General features: G+C 52.5%; 1 protein-coding gene across 2 annotated transcripts; it reads left to right on the plus strand.

Annotated features, from left to right (window-relative positions):
- The first annotated feature begins 614 nt into the window (after window positions 1-614).
- SCARB1 (scavenger receptor class B member 1) lies at window positions 615-21,463 on the plus strand. Of its 2 annotated transcripts, none has more exons than XM_075434649.1 (12): window positions 615-785; window positions 5,166-5,323; window positions 7,041-7,182; window positions 7,636-7,839; window positions 8,169-8,264; window positions 8,858-8,970; window positions 10,881-11,047; window positions 11,712-11,830; window positions 13,489-13,562; window positions 14,482-14,533; window positions 15,010-15,156; window positions 17,489-20,945. In XM_075434649.1, exons 1-12 carry the CDS (start codon window positions 666-668, stop codon window positions 17,612-17,614), a joined length of 1,518 nt encoding a protein of 505 aa, XP_075290764.1. In that variant the 5' UTR covers window positions 615-665; the 3' UTR covers window positions 17,615-20,945. The 2 variants fall into 2 exon arrangements, with proteins under 2 accessions (XP_075290764.1, XP_075290763.1); XM_075434648.1 differs by lacking the exon at window positions 17,489-20,945 and adding an exon at window positions 20,952-21,463 and having other exon boundaries at window positions 618-785.
- The last annotated feature ends 1,835 nt before the right edge of the window (window positions 21,464-23,298 follow it).

The raw sequence follows: 23,298 nt of genomic DNA on the forward strand, positions 1-23,298 counted from the left end.
CAAGGGGCAACGGGCACAAACGGAAGCAGAGGAAGTTCCAGCTGAACACGAGGAAGAACTTCTTCCCTCTGAGGGTGACGGAGCCCTGGAACAGGCTGCCCAGGGAGGCTGTGGAGTCTCCTTCTCTGGTTAAGACCCAGCTGGACACTGTGCTGTGCAGCCTGCTCTGGGTGACCCTGCTTCGGCAGGGGGTTGGACTGGGTGACCCACAGAGGGCCCTTCCAACCCCCAACATGCTGGGATTCTGTGATATCTGTTTATCTGGTTTATCTGTTTATATATTTTTATCTATTTATTTATTTTATCTATTTATATATTTCATCTATTTATCAATTTTATCTATTTATGTATTTTTGTCTATATGAATACATGCATCTCTTTAAACACATTTATCTATTTAAATATATTTATCTGTTAAGAGATACACAGATATACAGATATTACAGATATATTTACACATATGCAGGGTTCTGTTTTCCATCGGTTCTCCCGCCCCGGGTGCGCCCCGGGAGTGGGCGGGGCCCGTCGCGGCTGGGCCCGCCCCCGCCTCCCGCCCCGCCCCCGTCCCCGCTGCCCCCGCCGCGCCGCGCCGGGCCGGGCCGGGCCCCGGGGCCATAAAGCGGCGGCGGCGGCTGCGGCGCGGGCCCGTCCCGCTGCGCCCAGCCATGGCAGCGGCCCGGCGCAGGCTGTCGGTGGGGCTGGCGCTGGCCGGGGCGGCCTTCGGCGTGCTGGGGGTCTGCCTGCTGCTGGTGGGGCCCGCCATCGTCAAGGAGCAGGTGGTCAAGGTCAGCGGGGCCGGGGGCTGCGGGCACGGCTGGGGAAGCGGGAGCTGGTGCGGGCTTGGTGCGGGGCTGCTGGGCGTCCGGGAGCCGGGCTGATGGCGGCGGTGGTGCGGAGTGGGGTGTGCTGGAGCCGGCGTGTGGATGTGTTTTGCTCGGGTAGCGTAACCCCGAGGAGCGTGGGACAGCCGAGCACCCAAGGGATGCCGCTCCCGTGTCGCTGCCGCAGCTCCCGGCCACCTCGAATCCTCGGTGCAGGGAGATCCGGGCTCGGGGTATCCCACGCTTGGCTGGAGCGAGCGTGGCTGGGCTGAAGGGGCTCCCATCCCTGGTTAACGAGGGCTTTTCGTGTCGCTGGTGTTGGCTGGGGGCACCGTGCTGGTGGCACCCGAGCACCCACCCTTCCTCCAGCCCCCACTGCCTCTGCCCGCAGCGCTCCTGTTGTAAACCCGTGTCCGGGACCCGTGTCCGGGTCACCAGCGCCTGCCCAACTGGGAAACGGGGCAGCTGCTGTGTGGGAGTGCTCTGAAGGAGCCTCGTCCATGGAGCAGCGTCTGTGTTCTCCTGCTCGACTGGAAAACCAAAAGAGCTGCCTCTCTGAAGACCTCCCTCCTCCCCAGGAGGGGTCCTGAGGCTGAAGGCGTGTTATCCCCCGTGGCTGAGGTGTGGGGCCGTGGGTGGAGTTGTTGGTCTGTTCAGTAGCCGCTGCCCGGAGGCGTGGGGGTCAGTGCTCCCGTCCTCGCTGCTGGGACACCAGTTATCCTGCCGTAGTGAACCAGTTGGCCGATTCCCACATTTAGCCAAGCCTTTCTCTCCCTGCCTGAAAGAGATGTGCCCCCGGCCTGCGTGTTTTTCCAAGCTTGCACCAATCTAGGTCAGCACCCGGAGGACGCTTCTGATGAAAGAAGTGAGTAACCACCCCATAGCCAATGGCTGTGGCTACGTGTGCAGCAAAGTCTGTCACAAACAAAATTCTACGGAAAGGTGTCCTCTGGGAGTGCTGCTGGCTGGGCAGAGCCAGACAGTCCTGTGGCTTAAGCAGTAAAAGTCAATCCCCGTCCAGTTTCATGAAGATCAGGACCTGGTGCCTACAAAGAAAAGGCTGAATGGCCCCTGCAGAACAGGAGTGACGTTTTTGGTGAAAAAACCTTTCTGCCCTCTTTTTAGCCAGTCCTGATTCTTTCCGCCTGATTAGCTAATTCCTAAGAACTTGCAGTGAGAACAGAAGATGAGGAAAAGACCAGCCCTAGTTTCCCCTCACGTCTCCCTTCGTCTCAAGCCCTTGGTCTCCACATCTTCAGCATGATCCAAATGGTCCTGAGCTCTTATGAGTCTTAACATGAAATGGAACGAAGTAACGGAGAGCTGATGTCTAGGGTGGTGATAAATAGTCGGGGCCTAACTGAAACTCCTGGGCTGGTCTTCAGAGAGGTGGGTAAGAGGGAGAGCTGGGCCTTGAAGGGCTGGTGGCAGGGGTTGGGCAGGTGAAGGCTGGCTTGCCAGTCCTGGCTTCCCAAGATCTGCATAGAAGGTCGAGGTGGTGTATCCTGATGGAAAAGCACTTAGCTGCAGAACAGGTTGTTGTTTTGGGGATATCTTTGAGTAAAGCCTGTGGGGGAACATGCAGTAGAAACAGGGAACTTGGAGCCCATCATCTCCTGCCCCATCTGCAGAAACTGAATCTGCACCAGCAGCTGTCCTGGCAGCCGGGCTGCCTGCGGTGCTGGTGCTGTAAAACCTGGGGACGTCGCTTTTGTGGAGTGCTAGGCACCTGCCTAAGGTAGGAGCTTTAACGCGGTGAGACTGCATCAACTCATCCGTCTGTCACTCAACACTTCTGCTCTAACTGGGCACTCTTGTGCTGTCCTGCCTGAAAGCTGGGAGAAGACGCAGCGCTGTCGTTGCTGGCTTAGCAGGGTGGTGAGGACAGTGGTGAGAGGATGTGGAGAATGTCTGACGCTGAGGTTGCACTTCTGTGCAGCATGAGTGCTCCTCTCCATCTGAAGAGGAAACTTCAACTCTTGTGGTTTACTGAGCAGGGTGGCTGAAGACCGCTGCTTCTCTTTCTGGAGAAGCGGGATTTGGGCACTGCTGGTGGAGCTGCTGCTCCTCTGGTCCTGTCTGGAGGAGACCAGCAGTAGCCAGTTCCTTGGGAACAGACATCAGCCTGGTCAAACCTCTCGGTGACACTTTGTAACCCTTCTAAGTGAAAAATATTCTATTTTTATTTCAGACATATGACCATGTTTGTTTTGACCTGCAAGTAGTTTAATTCTAAGGCTACCCTGTTGAGTAGATCTTACTTAGCAGCGTCTGTGGAGTACCTTAAGCTGCTGTGCCCAGATGGGAGGGGGATGAGAAAGGGAGCTGGGAGCTGGGATGTGGCCCCATCTGACTGCGTACGTATTAAATGAATAAATGCATGTGCAACAAGGGATCCAGGGAGCGCGAGACTGAATAAGCAAGAAAAGGAAAGCAGATGTTGGTGTCCAGGCTCTGTTGGACACTCAGGAGTAAGGACTACAAAGCAGGCTAAATAAAAACTTGTCCAATCGCTGCTGCTTTGCCATGAAATGCTTGAGGCTGGCAGGATGGAAGCTCTCTGCTGGCAGCGTGTGGGCGTTGATGTGGAGGTGGGAAGGGTTTGCTAGGTGGGTTACGCTGCGCTGTGGAGATGTCCCCTCAGGGGTAGGGCTTGGAGGAGGAGCTCGGCTTCAGCGAGGGGCTTGCAAAGCCCTGCTGCTTGTGGGTAGCACAGCCTTGCTGTGAAATGGCTCCGGAAAGATGGGCCCTTGCGGGGAAGCCTCCGTCAGCTTTTCCTTCTTGATCCCCTGTGGCAGCAAATACATGCAGAATCACAGAATAGTAGGGGTTGGAAGGGACATCTGTGGGTCACCCAGTCCAACCCTCCTGCCAAAGCAGGGTCACCTACAGTAGGCTGTAGAGGACCTTGTCCAGGCGGGTCTGGAATATCTCCAGAGAAGGAGACTCCACAACCTCCCTGGGCAGCCTGGGCCAGGGCTCCGTGACCCTCAGAGGGAAGAAGTTCTTCCTTGTGTTCAGCTGGAACTTCTTGTGCTTCAGTTTGTGCCCATTGCCCCTTGTCCTGTCGCTGGGCACCACTGGAAAGAGTCTGGCCCCGTCCTCCTGACCCCCACCCTGCAGATATTTGTAGGCATTTCTAAGGTCCCCTCGCAGCCTTCTCTTCTCCAGGCTGAACAAGCCCAGCTCCCTCAGCCTTTCCTCATAGGAGAGATGCTCCAGTCCCCTCACCATCCTTGTAGCCCTGCGCTGGACTCTCTCCAGTAGCTCCTCATCTTTCTTGAAGTGGGGAGCCCAGCACTGGACAGAGTACTCCAGATGGGGCCTCCCTAGGGCAGTGTAGAGGGAAAGGAGCACAGTGCACAGTGAGATGGAGGTGCTCCAGGGCCGGAGAGCCGCTATGGGGCTGTGGAGCTGCAGTGGGGTGATGCCCACATGCCTTCGCCACCCTCTTCCGTAAGCTGGCTGGGTTGCTTAACTACAGCGAGGTCTTGTGCTTGCCAAGGAAGTAAATGTTACGGTGGAACACACCTGAAATGAACGCTTGAGAAGAAAAGGCTGTGGTCCATAAGGCAGCTCCTGGGAGGCAGGGAGGGAGCAGGGACAGATGTGTCCAGAAGCCAGCTGCTGGGCTGGGGAGTTGGTGAGGGCTTAAGTCACGTTTGGGCTCCTGCAGGCAGTTCGCAGCAGATGGGACAGTGATATGGAAACCAGGATTGTGCATTGCCTTTGACCAGTCTTATGACCAGCTGTGAGTCATCGCAGGATGGCAGCCGAGAGGAAGCAAAGCTGTCCTGCGTGGGCACAGCTGGGTCCCCATCCCAGTTCTCTGTCTGCTTTTTGGGAATTCAGCGGGCCCTGCTTGCTGGTACCCAAACAGTTGTGCAGACGTGTGTCATCTCCCCCAGCCCTTGCCTGCTTCTGGCTGCGTGGAGCTGCCGAACCTGACAGGTGAGTGGAGGCCTCTGGGACAGGACTGTTTGTGCCAGGCGAGCCAAACATGCAAAGCTGTGAATAATTCAGTGCTGGTTCGTCTAGCGCAGGGTGAGTCTCCAGCACATCAAAAGAACTCCAAAATCCTGAGGGTAGGATCTAGAAAGTGGAGCCAGAATAAATAAGCTTACAGACATCCCATGGCATCGACTCAATGCTTCTGCGAGAGTTCCTGGTTTAGATCTGGCTTGGTTTCAGTCTGCATAACACGTCTGGATCTTCTGAAGAGTCCTTGCTGGAACCATCACCTTTGGCTGGGCCTGACATGGAGCCGAGGGTGGATGTGCTCAGCTGCAGCCACCGAGCCTGAGAGTTGTGTCTCCTTACTCTTTTTTTTGTTTTTCCTTGCAGAATGTCAGGATCGACCCCAGCAGCATCTCCTTCGGCATGTGGAAAGACATTCCCGTTCCTTTCTACATGTCGGTGTACTTCTTTGAAGTGCTGAACCCCAACGATGTCCTCAAGGGAGCGAAGCCGGTGCTGAACCAGCGTGGGCCCTATGTTTACAGGTCAGGTACTGCTTACGGTCCAGCTTGGCATGAGCCTGGCCATCGTGCTGCCTGTCAGGCTTCTGGCCGACTGCCCTGGCAGGAGGGCATGATGTTCTCATACTTGGTGCGAGTCCAGTGGCGTAGGACTTTAGAGCAACCCAAATGTGCTCTAATTGCTCTGATCTTGCTGAAGCCACAAGTGGGACTTCTGGGCGCCGGGGTGGTAAGGCTGGTCTGTGCTTCACTGAGTTGTGGAGCTCAGTCCCATGCTGGGACCTGTTGGGTAGCCAGATCTGGGCTGATGTGATCCAAACAAAGGCATGAGGGGTGTTGGTGTGGTGGTGGGCAACTCTCATCTTCAGAGTGGACTTGTTTCATCGTCACTGTGAATTTGACTCCAGCTCTGCAGCTGAGTTACCTCAATATCAAGTGTCATGGATTGGCCAAAGGCCTCTTATCTACCATGAGACCCAGAAGCTGCCTAATGTGAATGCTCTGGTCATGACAGCCAGTATGGAGCACTAAAACTTGGTCAGGTCCACCTACAGCAGGGCTGGGTCTGTTTGCCATGGCAGAGGATGGTGGTTGAAGCCCCACACGCTTCTCTGGACCTGAAATGAGAAGTGATGGTTGATGTCAAATGGAGTGTGTGAACTTGCCTGTCAATAGCAATATTAAACACATTAGTGCCTACACATGTAGGCAAAGTCAGGTCAGCAGCCTAAGCAAGCTCATGTGGGGAGCTTACTGGTTTAATCCAAAGCTGGTTGAGCAGCACTGGGGGGAAGCGTAGTGGTATGTATACGCCCTTGTTTCCCCTGGGCTTGCCAGGTCACACCATAAGACCATGTGGATGCCGTATGTTGTGATCACATCAGTCACTTGGCTGGGGGAAAAGGCTTCACTTACTGTAAAGAAGAATGAACAAAGGGGTAAAGCTTATTAGTGTCCTTGTGTTCCTGCTGAGCAAGATTAGTGCCCTTCCCTAATGTGGGCCATAAAACAGAGGCTCCGCGATGAAGGACTTTGTTTTTGCTGGTGGGTTGAGCTGCAGCTCCCTCGGGAGCTGTAACAGGCTTGCAGTGTTAGGGATGACCTTGTGCTACTGTGGAGTATCGCAGCCTCCATGAGACTGGGCTGCCCCCGTGGCACAGAGCAAAAGGGAGCGGTGCTGGGCTGTGTTCAGGAGGTGGCATGGCCCAAAGCCCTGAGGAGCAGGAGAGCCGTGATGCTGCCCTGAACCTGAGAGCCATCAGGGAGCTCTGGGGCAAATCAGTGTGGGCTCATTGGTGGGGCTTGTGCAGTCTTGTTTGGTCCTCTTCTGTTTTGCAGGTTATTTTAGCTGTGAGTTGGTGTAGATTTGCTTATCTGGGCATCTCTGATAGGGTTGGAAGTTTCAGCATCTGTAGGCGAAGTGATAGCAGGTATCTATGCTTTTGTCTCAGATTTCTTGTCAGCTGGGAAGAAGCACCTGGTGTCTGCAAGTTGCTGCAGAATCCCATCTGTCAGGGATGCCTCGCTCCCAGGCTGCCATCTCCTGCTAGACCCAAACCCTGGTTGGGGGGTGAGGTTGACACCACCTGCTCCCCGGCACGCTGCCTCCTCTGCTGTATCATGGCTTCTGGTTGGGGTTCAATGTCCTCCTCCTGCTTTTCAGAAGCAAGCCCAGGGCTCAGGTGTTGCAGGGGCACAGCGTGGGGGGAAGGTACCCATGATCTCTCTCATCTCTTTGCAGAGAGTACAGGTATAAATCAAATATCACATTTCATGACAATGACACTGTCTCCTTCCTGGAGTACCGGAGACTCTTCTTCCAGCCGGACTTGTCCAATGGCAGCGAAGAAGAGTACATTGTTGTGCCAAACATCTTGATGATGGTAAGAACCCGCTCCCTGGATGAGTACCAACTTCTGAGCTTACGGGGAGGGCAATGATGCCCAATACTGACTCAAAGCTGACTTTCTTGTAGGGCTTAAGACTAATGAACCCATGAGGTGGTTAAGCTTATGAAATAGTCTTCTGCTTTCTGAGTGTTGGTTGTCGTGTTGGGCTGTTACCCTTCCAAAAGCAGAGTGTGCAGAGGGGCTGGCAAAGCGGCTGGGCTCGCGTCTGCAACCTCATCTGAGCATCCTCAGGGGAAAGGAAGCCTGTGAGCCCTCAACTGCTTTCTTACCAAACTGGGGATAAATGGTAAACTTCAGTTTGTCCAAAGGATTTCTCTAGGGCTGTAGATTGGTACGGCAGGAGGACCTTGCCAAGCACCAAAGATGCATTGCTTCCTCTTTGGTAAAGATGGGGCTCTTATCTCAGAGGTTTGTTTTCTTTCACAGGGAGCGGCTGTAATGATGGAAAACCTGCCAAACTTTGTGAAGCTCTTACTGAGTGGAGCCCTGGCTGGCCTGAAACAGGAGGCATTCATGAACCGGACAGTGAAGGAGATTATGTGGGGGTATGAAGACCCTCTAATAGAGGCAATAAATGTGATTGTTCCTGGCCTGATCCCTTTCAAGGGGAAATTTGGCATACTTCTGCAGGTAAGCAGACTGCTGCTTGGGAACACTAAAATCATAGCGGTATTGGTCTTGGGATTATTGGTCTGGGTCTGTCTTGGCAGTGTTGGTCTGGGCTATCCCCCTCACACACGGGAGCAGCCTTCTGTAGCTAGTGGTGGTTGTGTAAGGCTGCCTTAATTGTCCCCTCAAGCAGAAATGCATGTGTTGGAAGCTGTTACTGGCAACTGAAATCAAAGCTCAGTAGCTTTCCGTGTGAAGCACCCCTAAAGCTGCAGAAGCATGCAAAATCATTAACATATTGCAGTCTTCCTGTGTATAGTGGAATAAAAATTAGTTTCTTCTCTCTGCAGCTGAACAACTCCAATTCGGGACTGTTCACAGTGAACACAGGCATGAAGAACATCAGTAGAGTTCACATGGTGGATTCATGGAATGGACGAAAGAAGGTGTGTCGGGCAGCAAACCTCTGATATGGAGGCAATCCCTGGTCTAAAGCAAGATAAACTGAAAGCTCTCGCTGCGTTTGTACCTGTGGGTTGTAGGTTTGAGGGCAAGCTTCCACACAACTTCAACTGCTGCAACTTCTGCTCTAGCAAATGGCCAGAAGGCACGTGTATGACGAGGCATGTCATGAAGCATTAACTTCAGCTTATCATCAGTGTCACTTGGACTCCCTTGAAGTGCTGATGGAGCTGTTTGCTTGGAATGGTTGAAGTCCCAGACTCGAGGTGGCCTGCTGTTATTTAAATATCCTTGCTAAAGGGGTGCTTATTCTTCCCTTGTGGAATTCCACTCCTAGTTAAAATCAACTGGATCTAGAGATCAACCACTTAGGAAGCGCTTGGGACAGGGATCTTGTCCTGTTTTTCCATTAATGGGGCAGATCCTTGAATGGGAAAGATGTTGGAAACTACTCAGTGTTGCCATCTCAAGCTGCTGTGGAAGCAGTGTGGAGTGGTAGATGTCCCATGCAGGGGTGGCAGCCAAATCCCCAGCAAGCTCGTCGTTCTGAGCTCTTCTCCCTACATCTGTCCCGCAGGTGAACTACTGGCGGAGCGACGAGTGCAACATGATCAATGGGACCGCGGGGGAGATGTGGCCACCGTTTATGTCCCCAACATCCATGGAATTCTACAGCCCTGATGCCTGCAGGTGAGGCCACAGCTGCCGGCTTGTCGCTGTGCAGGTGGCAGGAGATGTGATGCTCGTCCCATGCACGTAGGGTACCCGTGCAGTGACGCGGAGGGCTCAAGACTTGTTTCTGGAGTTAAAGATCAGCTGCAGTTCAGTGTCGCAGCGTCTGAGCTTTACAAACAGTGTAGCTGTCTAATTAGCAGTGTCTTGTGGTATTGATAAATACCTTCCCGATCACTGTAGGAGTCTAACTTGCCCGTGTTGAATCAGTAGAAAATAACCAGTCTAGATAAGATGTGGGAGGCGAGAGGGAGAAGTAAGGGTTGCTATAAGGAAATGCAGCTGTAAGTATTTGTGGAAGTATTTCAGCTGACTAAACGCATGCAGAAGGGATGTCAGGGGGGCTTGTACCACCATTTTCAGGCTGCTTCTTTTTTTTTTTTTTTTTTTTGCTGCCTAGTTCACACACTGCTGTGCGTGTCTGTCCTGTGTAAGGACAGCCTGTTCCTCACCTTTGCTGGTCCCACAGGGGTTAAAGTGCCCCGCAGAGCCTGCCTGCATAGAAACTCCCTGGGGCTGGAAAGGAGGGAGGCCCGGAGGCACAAAACCCTGTCCCCAGCTTGGGGAAGATAATGTTAATTCAGGCTTTGTAGATAGTGTTGCAAAACAAGCAAGTGCTTCTGTTGGATAGAGATCAATGACCTCTTCAGCGAACACGCAAAGTCAGCTGAGCCGAGCGTTAGTGCATGAATTCCCCTACACAAGGGAGATCAGCAAATACCAAAATGAGCCGGAGCCAAGGACTCGCAGGGAAGTTTACTGGTAATCACAGTTGAAACACACGTACCTGTTTCTGTAAAACTACAGAAGTCTTCAAGGGAATAGAGCATGTTTCCAGACAAGGCATAAAGTGAAGTGGAGGAGACCAAGCTTGGTTTGTTAGGGCAGGAGGTTCCTACCAGACAGTGCTGTGGGGGAAGTGGCTCTGCCTCTTCACCAGGTAGTGCCGTCTCCTCTTCCCACATCTGTCTCGGCCTCTCTGCTGGCCCGGCTGGCTAGGAAGGAGTCACAAACATCGGTTGATAAACTAAAAGTGTATCTGCAGGGCTCATCTCCTATGCTGTCTGCACATGAAGTGCAGCTGATGCTGAGCTGCAACTACCTGGATGTCCCTGCAAGGTAGGCAAGGCTTTATCCTGCTGAAGTGCTGCAGCAGCCTCTGCCTCCTTGATGGAAGGAGCACAGCCAGGAGGCACGCATGGAACTGAATGCACCCAAATCCCCCATCCTTGCTCCTCAGAAGGCAGCTGTAGGAACAAGCATCCCCTTGGCCTGCCGAGGCTGTCTGCATCCCTGCAAGCCTCACTCGAGTGTGAAGGCAGCAAACTTTCCCCCCTGGAAACTTGCATCTGTGCTGGCCAGCTGGTAGCAGTGATGCAGCATAACGTCACTAGCCTGTAGTATCAAGGAAAAAAAAAATCTTGCTGTATAATGTAGTAAAATTTTCCACTCCCCTGACAGCCTTTATGCTGGAGTTGTGCTGCAAAAGAGATTTAGCCAGCATCCATCCCCTGTGACAGCACCTCGGAGCCAAAGCTTGCACAAAGAGGGTATTAGCTCTTGGAGAACAGCCTTGGGGATTACTATGTGCCTTTAAACAAGTCTCATCTGGCTACTGCAAACAGAGTTATAAGCCTGTGATTTCTCTCCATAACTAGTCCTGACCAACCTTTTGTCTGTGCTTAAAACATGGAAAGCAAACGGCTTAAATACTCATTCCCCATCCAAAGCACTGCTTGGAGTGTTTATCATGATCTCAAAGTCTAAGTTACATTGCAACTGCATCTTATCCAGCGAAGATAAGAGCCCGGTTCTGGGCTGGGAACCTGTTGGCTAATCCTGATCCTTCTCCACGGAAACCCTTCCAGATCCATGACACTGGTGTATGAACGGTCCGGGAAGTTTGAGGGTGTGCCCACCTATCGCTTCGTGGCACCGAAAACTCTCTTTGCCAACGGCACGGACTATCCACCCAATGAAGGCTTCTGCCCTTGCATGCAGTCTGGCATCCAGAACATCAGTAGCTGTAGGCTAAGTAAGTCCTTTCCTCCCGAAGTTCTCCTGCCGTGCCAATATGAAACTGTCAGGATGTGATATGGGCTTGTCTGTCTGGAAAACTGGCTCTGCTGTCTGCCAGAGTGCTAAAAGGTGCCACCGGGGTCTGCGTGCACAACATTCTCCCCTGCACTCCCGTAGGCAACTCAGCAAGGAGGGGAAGGGGGAAAAATCCTTGTGCCCAAAGTTCCCTCAGTCCATGGCCCTGCAAAAGCCTGGCTTTTTGGGAATGCCCAAGGATATGATGGGAGCGTTGCATCCCCCAGGCTGGGGAGGGAGCGGGCAGGGGGGCAAGGGTGGGAAGAGGCAGGCCACGTAACTGTCAAATTAAATGTTAACTTTGGACACTGAGTGCAGGTCATGCAGGAGGGAGAATTAGGACTTCATGTCCTAACCCGTGTCTGGGTACAGGGAGTTACCATGGCCTTGTGTGGAGCTTGAGGGGAGAAGGTGGCTTAACACCAGGTCTTAACCGTCCCAGAGCGATGGAAGAGGCTGCAGGGAGGGAAGGGAAGGAGCTTTCTGGCTGGGAGGAGAAGAATATGAAAGCCTCTTCAGGAGAAAATGCTGCAGTGGCTTAAAAACCTCAACAAAAATTCTCAGATGGGCTTGGATGAGCTAAAGGTGTCCTTGTTCTCCTCCAGATGCACCGATGTTCCTTTCCCATCCTCACTTCTACAACGGTGACCCAGCCCTGGTGAACGCCGTCGAAGGCCTGCACCCCAGCAAGGAGCAGCACGCGCTCTTCCTCGACGTGCACCCGGTGAGTGGGTGAGCCCAGGGGGGTCCTCTCCTCCCGCTGGGGTCCAGCCTGGGCTGGGGGCTGGGCGGGGGAGCCTGCTGCCGCCAGCGTGGTGGCCTCGCTCCGCTCTCATGGCACTGGTTGGAGCAGGTTCCATAGTGCAAAGACTGGCAAGGACATGTGCAGATAAAAATGTTGAAGCCATAAACTAATTGAATAATTAGCCTGGATTCTAGAGAATTGCCAAACTAATTATAAACCTAATTGTTTTGATAAGCGCAGTCAAGTTCTTTCCACTGACTCAGGTCCATGACACCAGGAGGTGTATCTGGCAGCAGCCCAGCTATGCCCCAAATCTGCAAATGTGTACAGCCATGACTGGCAAAGTCTAAGACCACGCTGTAGCTGAAGCTATCGCCGTAATTTCTGGGCTGGCTGCTTCTGCTCTGTGCTTGCCTATCTGGCTGCTTCTGCACTGGACTGTTGCAGGGTCACGCTTTGTGCATATCTGCAGCATAGGGGGTGAAGTCACCGCTTGGGTGGTGATGAGCTGGGCTGTCCTGAGCTGTCATTGTTGCAGCTTCTGATGGGGAGGGCACTTTGGGATCTTCCACCCATGGCCCATGCTGCGTGCGGTCAAATCTTGCAGATGTTCAGTGGTGAACAAGAAACCTGTCCCCCTCTTGAGGTTAGGTGAGTCGTGCTTCTTATCTAGACATCGTGTTTTCTCTGCTTTTCTTATCACAGTTACGGAAATCTAATTAAGTTTATTACAGTATCAAACATCTACTGATAACAGTATAATTAACTATATTCTTATCTAGCTGCAGCCTGCTGAGTACAAACAGGGACAGCCCAATAAAAAACTCTCTACCCTTGTTGCAAAACTGCAGTGTCATGAGAAACCAATGCCTTAATGAGTATCAACAAGACCAGCTTTGAAGTGTGCTGTTTTCATGGCCTGAGGGTGTTGCTGTTGTTGGTTTCTAGTTGTGAGAAATGTTTTGTCCTTTGCTGTGTGCATGAACCTTTTGCATTGCTACGTTTCTATCCTGCTGCTGGTAGGATGAGCAACAGAAGAGGCTCATCAGGCTTCAAAAAACACTGAAGCTGCTACTAAACAGCTGCTACTACTCTTAGGGAGTCACTCAGAGGTTGCATATGTTACTTGGTAATTGGAACTCATCTAGGTTCAGTCGCACAAGCCCTGGGTCACGCAACACCTCCCTGGTTCATGCTGTCTGCCCACTGAATGTGTGCTGCCTTCTTCCACAGCAGCCACCTCGGTTCAGGTTGGCTTTGTGCCTTCAGACCGTCCCGAGTGAGGTGCTCCCTTCTGGATGCTGCTGTGTGAAACGGTCTCACTGGCTGGTGAGCGTTCAGGTGAAGGGGACAGACCGCAAGCTGCCATGGGACAGTGCTGTCCCTCCATGAGCAGTCATCCCCAGGGCCTGGGGACCGATGCCTGGCTGACTGATGCTTGTGCTTTGGTGGAAACCCCAGCCGCGCTCCTGGTCTTGTGTGTGGTGGTTGCAGTGGATCTCTGGATGATCCAATCCATCACTCTGGAAGGTGGCACCCAGAGTAGCTGTGATGGAAAGCAAAGGGCTGCTCTTTTGCAAAGCTCTCCAGACAAATGCTGGCTGTACTGACAAACTGGTTGCTCTCTTCCCATGCAGATGACGGGCATCCCCATGAATTGCTCCATCAAGCTCCAGCTGAACCTGTACATAAAGCAGGTGTCTGGTATAATGTAAGTAGTCACCTTCTAGGAATGGCCATCTCCTTTCTCAAGCAGAGTGCTGCTGATGCTGGGGTTGCTGCAGAGTTTACACTCCCCAAAGATGAAGTAGCTTTAACATTACCAGTTGTCACAGTTGCAGAAGCCAGCTGGCTCCTGTGGTGCCACGTCAGCTATTCCAGTGACCTCAGAGTGCTGTTCTTTAGCAGTACAGTGAGCGGCTGCCTGTTTGCTCAGCTCCTGCAGCATTCCTGTGCCTGACCGGCCAGCCAACGAATGGACCGCATCTGCTGGTGAGGCACAGGAGCGGCTCACCTGCACTGTGCCGCTGCTCAGAAGGTGTTACGTCCAACACGGGGAGGCAAAACGTGCTCTGTCTGCCAGGTTGACCGTTGAAGCTTGTATCCAAAAAGACACTTTCTCCTCTCTGTGAAAGCAAACAGAAGGGCTCTGTAAAAGTTGTGTAGTGTTAGACATTAAATACCTGCAAGGGTAGGAGCATGCCCTTGCTGCTTTGGCTGGCTCTGTTGCATACACCAGCAGGCAGCCCCAGTGCTGTGAACTTGGCTGCACTGCCCTGTAGTCCCGTGCAGGTGATGGAGATGTCTTGGAGCTGCGTGAAGTTTAGCACTCTGCTTCATGGAGTTCATGTCCCTGGAGCCCGGATTTGGGATGGCACTTACCGCTGTCGCCAGGCGGTTAAGCGCGAATGGAAGCATAAGCTCTGCTCTTCCATGAAAGGCCCAAGCTGGACCTGGTCCTCAAGGGGAGAGCAGCTCACTGAAGCGGCAGGAACTGCTACCTCCTTACGCTGGTTTCCTGGCTACTATCAGTCTGTCAGACCTGTCCCTTTAAGAAGAATTATGGCACTAATTGTGGCCTGATCAACCAGAAATCTAAGTGTGTATTTTTTTTTTCCTTCCCTCTGTAGTCAAACAGGGAAGATTAAGCCGGTGGTGCTGCCGCTGCTGTGGTTTGCAGAGGTGAGTTGTCTTCCTCGACGTGATTCTGCAGAGCCTCTCCTGCAGGAGGGGGGAACTGCTTCCCCATCAGCCAGTGCTGGGGAAACTCCATGTTGGATAGAGCTGTAAGCCAGCCAGACTAATTAAGCACCAACAGAAGGCTTTGCAATACTTGGCTATGTTGTTAATCCCTCTGAGCTGAACAAACCCTGCACTATACTTGGTAAACCTCTGGCTCTGTCCTAGATGTGGGGTTAAATAGGGCCCAGAACAGAGTTGCCAGCATCCCCATGCTAATGTGTGCCAGGGAGTGCAATCTCCAGCTGTGTGCATGTCCAGCTGACTCCAACAATTTAGTAAAAGCTTCCAGCCTGACTGGATCTTGCATAAATCCCTAATCTGTGCTGGGAGGTGGTGGGAGAAGAGTTGTGCAGCTGGTCTGTCTCAGCCCTGGATGGGAGGGAAATGCCACTGACAACTTTGCTTTTTTTGAGCAGAGCGGATCCATCGAAGGCTCAGTCCTAAAGCAGTTTTACACCAACCTGGTGCTGATCCCATTGCTGCTGGAGTACCTGCAGTATATCTTCCTTGGGCTGAGCATCCCGCTCATTATCGCAGCAGCTGTACTGATGGCAATGAGTCAGGTAAGAACTTGCAGATGTCTAATGATAAATGCTGTCAGTCAAATCGGATTTAATCAGATGATGTAGATTGGGCTGACAATCTAACACTCCTGAGGAAACATTGGCTGATGCCACAAACAATGTCCTGACGGTGCCAGGTGCCAGCACATGGCAGCAGGACTTCCTTGGCTATCTAGAAATTGGGCTGCAAATAGGTAACGTGAAAGCATTTCTGGCCATCTTGTTGCACAACGGTAATGGAAGTGGGCTCCTGTAGGAGGAGGCATTCCTCAGCTCATCCAGCTAACGAAAGAGCAAGTCTAGCTCATCAGCCCAGCCTCCATGGAAAGCAGCAGCTCTGTGCCAATGTGCAAATCTGTGCATCTCTGCAGGGTCCCAGCAGTTTTCTACTCTGAAACAGAGCCTTCTCGAGGGGATGGAGCTGCTTGAGTGCAGCTTGTTCACAAATGAAATGCGGTCACTGTGTTCTTGGAGAAGGGGCACAGACACCATGGCTGCTTCTCAACCCAGGCTGGACACTGTCTTTCCCCGAAACTCATTTGGTTTCTCAGCAAACTGCTTCAGATAACTCTGGAAGTTAAACCCTCAGGGCCTTTGTGGATCTGGGCATACTGAGGAGCGAAGACCTTGGAAGCCTGCTGGCAGAAGCTGGCCCACCATGGGGTGGGTGGTGACGGTGCCTGGCTGGCACGTGAGCCTGGGCTGAGCTGTGAGGACAAGAGTATAAACCAGCTAAAACACTCGATGGAGATCTGTGGCTCTGACTCCAAAACATTCATCTGATAACACAAAGCCCTCTAAAAGCGTTAGCTCTTGAAGGAGATCTAGCTCCCTAACCTGTGCAAAACTGAATAACCTTGCTTTGATACTACAGTCAAATGGTTTGAGCGGGCTTTAAAGCTGCAGAAGTGAAGAGGCTACTTTGTGGGGTTGAAAAGGCAATGGTTGGTATCAGAGCAGGCTAAGGGGAGAGCATGTGTGAGGAGCTGCCTCTGCTCAACCTCCTGTAACTGCCCTGACTCAAACACTAATGCAAACCCACTTTAAATAGCACCAGGGTTCTCAGCGTATCACGTAATTGGATTTTAACCAAGCCTCCAACTGCTTAATTGACTTAAACACATGATCCCAAATCCCCTTGCTCCTGCACGCAGTTGCCTGCAGGGTGGGAGCGATGCTCGGGCCGAGGGCTCAGCGTTAAACCCTCACTGTGCTCCCGAGATGGCCAGGCTTTGTGCTGAGCCTCTCTGCTGCAGCGAGGGCAAGTGGCTGTTGGCAAACAGACTTCGCTCTGCCGCGTAGCACCAGCGTGTCTGAAAAATGTCTGTATTTGCTGGGTGGCTACTTGGAAGATGTTATGCAGCCCTGAGCTGGCATTTCCTCACCCTGCTTTGTGCGAGTCATAATTCCTGGTATCAGAGAGCTTCAGCCATTCCAGAAAGGGTCAGGAAGAAAAGCAGGATTTTAAATTCAAGTCAGCTGAATATCTGCTTGTGAAATATCCCAAACCCAGGCATAAGCCAGCTGTATTTGGGTGCTCAGCCAAAAGTGTCATGAAGTGCTAGAGCTGAAAAATCAACTGCAGGAAGTGTCTGACTACCTGGAAAGTGATTAAAATGCCTTAGAAATCTCTAAAAGCTGTGCAACAACACTTTGAAGCCTCTGCTGAGTGAACAGAGAAGAGCTTGTAAACTGGAAGACAGCAGCTTGCAGCCAAGGTGTGTTCCTCACTTGATTGAAGTGTTGCTGATCTAGCGATGATTGCTGAATCATGCACAGTCCTCCCTCCTGAAGTCACGGGCGATGTCAGAGGGGACACCGAGCGGACGCATTGTCTGCACCTTCTGCACGTGTCTGCCAGCGTGAAGGTCTCCCTGAACCCAGCTCCGTCCTGGAGTATCTTGTGTGCCTCTGGCTTCTGGAGGGAGCAGCGTGCTCCAAACCCGGTCCAGAGGAGGTACTGTAAAGCACTCAAATCTTAGTCTAGTGTATCGTGGAGCCAGTTTGAAATGCATCTGTTGGACCTGCAGTTCTAAACAAATGTGTAAATATGTATGGGCGCACAACATGCCCAGATGAAGCGTTGTAGCTCTCCTCTGCTAACATGGCCTAAAGCCTGTGTGGTGATGCATCGAAAAGGCAAACAGACCATTTTAAAACTGGCTTGACACTGACCAAAATCTTAACTAGGGCTTAGTTTAACCTAAACTTTGAAATCTACATTAATAACTAGATTCTAGTTAAACAGTGATTTTTAAATCTCCTCTTAAAATTGGAACCCTCCTGGAATTCATGTCCAAGTGCACCATAAACTAGCCTGATTGTCTTCTAGGAAAAATGCTCTTTATTTTGGAGTAGCAATAAAAAGAACTCAGACAGTAATAAGGCCAACCAGGTCACCTCTACCAAAAAGCTGCCTCCAGTTAAGGGGACGGTGTTGCGGGAAGCCAGACTGTAGGTGGGTACCCAGTCAAGGTAACACACTTTTTTCTCATCCTGATTTTATTAAACTTTGCTTAAACCAAATCAAATGGGAATGTTTACTGTCCACATCTACCAGACCTGTCCTCCTGGCAAGATTTGATACAGCGATGTTGTCTCATGGCTTTATTCAGGGCAGTTTAGATGTCTTGGTACTCACACTTAACCAGGCTGCAAGAACATGCTCTTACTGTTCCTCCCTGCGTACCTGATCGGCAGCCCTAGAATAGGAGCAGGGATCAGGGTGAAAAGTGGGACTGGTGTGAGGAAACACTTTTCTCGCCTTCCTCCCCACTCCAAGTGCTGAGAACCAGAGGTAAGTTTTTGAATGAGGGGAAAACTCATAGTGGGTAACAGAGGTAGTCAACTGGTGGGTGTCATTCCCCTCCTGCATGTGGGGAGCCTCAATGGAAAGGCTTTCAAGGGGGAATTTCTGATGTATAAAACACCTGGGTTTGTGTTACAGGATCACAAAATCACCGAATCGGTGAGGTTGGAAGGGATCTCTGGAGGTCATATAGTCCATCCCCCCAGCTCAAGCAAGGTCACCTAGAGCTGATTGCCCAGGACCATGCCCAGATGTCTCTAAGCATGGAGATTCCCCAACCTCTCTGGGCAACCTGTTCCAGTTTTCACAGTCTTCAGAAAAAAAATGAAGAACAAGTGTTTCTGATGTTCACATGGAACCTCCTGTGTTAAAGTTTGTGCCCATTGGTGTCCTGGGGCCTGGACACCAGTGAGAAGAGCCTGGCTCTGTATTTATACCATCCCTTCAGATACTTGTATACGTTGGGAAGATCCCCCTGAGCCTTCTCTTCTCCAGGCTAAACTGTCCCAGCTTTCTTGGTCTTTGCTCACACGAGAGATGCTCCAGTCCCTTAATTGTTTTAGTGGCCCTTTGCTGCACTGTTTCCAGTAGTTCCATCTCTTTTGTCCTGGAAGCCTGGAACTGGACATGTGTGGCCTTACCAGTGATGGATCACCTCCTTTGACCTGCTGGCAACACTCCTCATGCAGCCCAGGATACAGTTAACTGCCTTTGCTACATGGGCACACTGCTTGCTCATGTTCAGCTTGGTGTCCACCACAACCCTCAGGTCCTGTTCTGCCAAGGTGCTGAAGAGTTGGGTGACTTTTAGCATGTGCTGGTGTGTGGGGTTGTTCTTTCCCAGGTGCAAGACTTTGCACATCCTCTTGCTGAACCTCATGAGGCTCCTGCCAGCCCATTTCTCTAGCCTGTTGAGATCTCTCTGGAGGGCAGCATGACCCTCTGGTGTATGAGCCGCTCACAGAATGTTTGGGGTTGGAAGGGACCTCTGTGGATCACCTAGTCCAACCCCCCTGCCGAAGTTTTGTATCATCAGCAAACTTGCAGATCATTAATAAAGATGTTAAACAGGATTGGACCCAATATTGACCCCTGGTGCACACTGCTAGTTACTGATCTCCAGCTAGACTTCATGCCACTTTTCATGACCCTCTGGGCCTGCCTGTTCCACCAGCTTTCAGTCCACCTCACTGTCTGCTTGTCCAGCACACACTTCATAGCTTCTCTAGGAGGATGTGATGGGAGACAGTGTTGAAAACCTTGCTGAAGTCTAGGTAGACAATATCCACTGCTCTGTCCTCATCTTCCAAGCCATTCATTTCATCATCGGAGTTTATCAGGTTGGTCAGGCATGATTTCCCCTTGGTGAAGTCATGCTGACTACTCCTGCTCACCTTCTTGTTCTTCATGTGCCTGGAAATGGTTCCTAGGATTAGCTGCTCCAGCACCTTCCCAAGGATTGATGGAAGGCCAGCTGGCCTGTAGTTCCCTGGGTCTTCCTTCCTGAACTTCCTCGAGACAGGAGTGATGCTTGCTTTCCTCCAGTCTTTGGGCACCTCTCCCAGTTGCCAGGATTGTTCAGAGATTATGAGGAGTGGCCTTGCAGCGATATCAGCCAGCTCACTCGGCACTTGTGGGTGCATCCCATCAGCGTCCATGGATTTATGTATGTCTAGGTTGTGTAAGTATTCTCTGACCTCATCCTTTTCAACTGAGGGTACCTCTTCCTTGCTCCAGACTTTCCCCTGCTCTCTGGGGTCGCCTGCCTCATTCAGCAACAGGCCAGCATATCCCCTAGTCTTCCTTTTGTCACCTGGGCACTTACAGAAGCCATTCTTCTTGTCTCTGATATCCCTGGACAGATTCAACTCCAGTTGGGCTTTGGCTTTCCTAACTTCATCTCTGCATGCCGGGAGAGTGCCTCTGTATTCCTGCCAGGTTACCTGTCCCTGCTTCCACCTTCTGCATGCTTCCTTCTTGCGTCTGAATTTGACCAGGAGCTCCTTGCTGATCCACATAGGCCTGCTGACATTTTTTCCGGACTTGGGATTCTTGTTGGGATGGACCACTCTTGAACTTGGAGAAGGTGATCCTTGAACATCAATCATCTTTTTTGCCCTGACTGTCTCCTCCCACCTGAGCTCTGTAGTCGGTTTTTATACTTTCTGGGTGGCTCTGGTGTTATTGTTGGTGCCTGCACAGAAGAAGCAGTGGGTCATAGTCAAAGTCTCGCAGTCCCGGGTCCCCAGCAAGCAGAAAATGTCTCTAGATGACAGGGCAGGTGGGCAGATGGGTGCCTCTGTCTCCAACAAACAGTGAATGTCTCTAGATGACAAGGAAGGTGGGCAGATGGGTGCCTCTGTCACCAGCAGCAGGGAGTGACCCACTGCCGTCACTTGCTGCTTCTTCCCTGGTGGTCTTGCATGATTTAGGGTCAGGGGGCCCACATGTGTTGCTCAAAAGCATATCTGCTGCCTCTTCAACTTTGAGGGTGGTGAACCTATTTGTAAGCTTTTAGGTGGAGCAGGAGCCTTCCTCTTGTTGCCAGGAGGCACCAGCTTCCATCCTCCGCTTTCCCCAGAGGTTGCACTTTCCATTAGAGTAGGGATGGGTGCTGTCTGTGTCTCTGCTGCAGCTGGGGTCGGGCGGTCTTCAAGCTGTTGTGTCCCTGGGAAGACCCTGTCCATTTCTCTTCCATCTTCTCTGACGCTGTGCAGCCTGCTGACTTTGTCCTGCAACTCCTCCTTTTGGTGACAGAGCTCTTCAGGCTGGGCGGTGGGGGGTGTTACAAGGATTGGTGGGGAGGAATGGAAATAAATTCATTTTGTTTGGGGAAGGGATGCAAAAGTCTTCCATTTAAGAAGCCTTCAGAAAAGGGTTCTTGGCTAGGTGGAAGTCTGAGAGGTTTGGGGCGTGCATGTCACAAGGGGGGGAAGCCGTGACACCGCCGAGCACGTGGCTGTAACCGCTGTCCTCTCCTCTTCAGAGAACCACCACAGAGAAGAGCCCGTGCCGCCCCGCCACGCAGAGCAAACCACCCCCCTCCTCCGAGACCACGCCGCTCCTACACGACGCTGAGGATGACGCCGAAGCCTGAGCCGCCAGCCCTGGCACACTTCCAACCGGGACACGTCCGTGCTGGGGGCGAGACCCCCTTCGCATCCCCAGAGGTCTCTGGAAGGGGAATTCATGCCGGGCAGCTCAGCGGAGACCCTGCACGCCATGGCAAAGCCACAGGACAGCACTGCTGCACCAGCACGCCCGCGCCGGGGCACGGAGACCCCCTCCAGGCACCCGAAACCCAGTGCTGGAGAACCCTTGTTCCCAGGGGGCCGGCGTTTGCCACGGCCCCTCTCTCTCCGTGGGCCAACCGGAATGAAGACGGTCGCTGGCTGATCCAAGAAGTTATTTTGCAATTTAAAACTTCCTATTGCTAGGAATAAAGGGCACTTTAATAGGAGCCTTTAAAATAAATGAGGCCTGCGTACGTAGCGCTGATGGGATTTAGTGATCTTTTTAAAAGCCACCGTTCATCTCACGTGAGTGGGGCTTGCTGTCCTGAAGCCACTTACGGTTTTATTGCTGCTTGATGAGACTGGACTACACCGCCCATCAATTCTGGGTGCTGTCACTTCAGTGATGTCCCTCCTAAAGGCTTCCGACGGTACCTGGAGCCTGCCCGGGCTTGCTCCAGCCCTTGCATGCGTTGGCGAGTACAGTGGTGACTTCTAAAGTCTCAATTCTGGGCCGCTTTCTCCTTGCGTTAGGCGACTGGGTGAGACGAGCCTCGCCAGAAAAGCTGTGGTGCATCTGACCTGTCACTCAGCTCCTCCTGGTTGTCCCTGCTGCCTGCTCAGCCGTCCAGGGTCAGCTCTTCTGGTGCTGGGAGGCCACTGCGTCGCTCTGCCCGTGCTGCCTGCACGCAGGACGGGGGCAGGCAGAAGCTTGACCCTCCCCTCGAGTGTTAACGAAGACACTTGTGCTTTGGAGGTGGAGGAAGCTATGTGCAGTCATAAAAGTAACGATGGCCTTGCTAGGTTTTGATTAAAATATTGTAGATTTCTGAAATGAGGTCTTGGGGGATCTGGGGCTGGGTGTTAACTGGGGTGGAGGGGGCTGGGGGTCACCCTTTAGTGGGAAAGCAGCTGAAAGCCCAGGGGTATTCTTGGCTAACTGCAGATCAGTAGTTGTCTACCCCACCTGCCTTCCCTGCTGCCCGCCGGGAGCCAGGGTAGCCCTCGGGAAAGCCAGAAGGGCCTGGCTGGTGCCTCCGGCAAGGATGGAACGGAGCGTGGGGAGTCTCTGGTCTCTCTCGGACCGGAGGACTTGTTGTGTTGCGTATGGCACGGAGACTGCCGTGAACTGGAAACCATTGCAGTTGTCTAGGAAACCACTGCAGCTGTCTAGGACAGCCCTGTGACCTTCTAGCAGGGTAAGTAATACTTTTCTTCTTATACCTCTGTCCCTCTTACTAGGTGGGATGAGCATAGGAGCTAAAACCAGCACCAGCAGTTCCTGTGTTGGTGTGTTCCTGACTGGCCATGCTCAGTCCTGCAGCTGGGCTTGGGCGGTCTGATCGTGGAAGCAGTTGTGATACAGCCCAGGTCACCGAGGGGGAGAGTCGCACCTACCCAGAACTTGCTCCGTCGGCAGGACTTGCCTAGATGCCCGAAGCGTGTCTCGCAGGTGGGACGGGACTAGCCGAGTCCCTTCTTGTAGCCAGCACTGCCGGATTATTTACAATCATAGAATCATGGAATGGTTTGGGTTGGAAGGGACCTCAAAGATCATCTGGTTCCAACCCCCCTGCCATGAGCAGGGACATCTTCCACCAGCCCAGGTTGCTCAGAGCTCCATCCAACCTGGCCTTGAGCCCTGCCAGGGAGGGGGCAGCCACAGCTTCTCTGGGCAGCCTGGGCCAGCGTTTCACCACCCTCATGGGGAAGAATTTCTTCCTAATATCCAATCTAAATCTGACCTCTTTTAGTTTACAGCCGTTCCCCCTTGTCCTGTCACTGCACACCCTTGTGAAAAGCCCCTCTCCATCCTTCCTGTTGGCCCCTTCAGGTACTGGCAGGTGCTCTAAGGTCACCCCAGAGCCTTCTCCTCTCCAGGCTGAACAGCCCCAGCTCCCTTGGAGGAAAGGTGCTCCAGCCCTTGGATCATCTTCATGGCCTCCTCTGGACCCGCTCCAACACATCCACGTCCTTCTCATGTTGGGGGCTCCAGAGTTGGACGCAGGACTCCAGGTGGGCTCTCACAAGAGTGGAGTAAAGGGGCAGGATCCCCTCCCTGGCCCTGCTGGCCACGCTTCTCTTGATGCAGGATAGGGT

This window comes from Opisthocomus hoazin, chromosome 13 (genome assembly GCF_030867145.1).
Source record: "Opisthocomus hoazin isolate bOpiHoa1 chromosome 13, bOpiHoa1.hap1, whole genome shotgun sequence".
NCBI lineage: Eukaryota > Metazoa > Chordata > Aves > Opisthocomiformes > Opisthocomidae > Opisthocomus > Opisthocomus hoazin.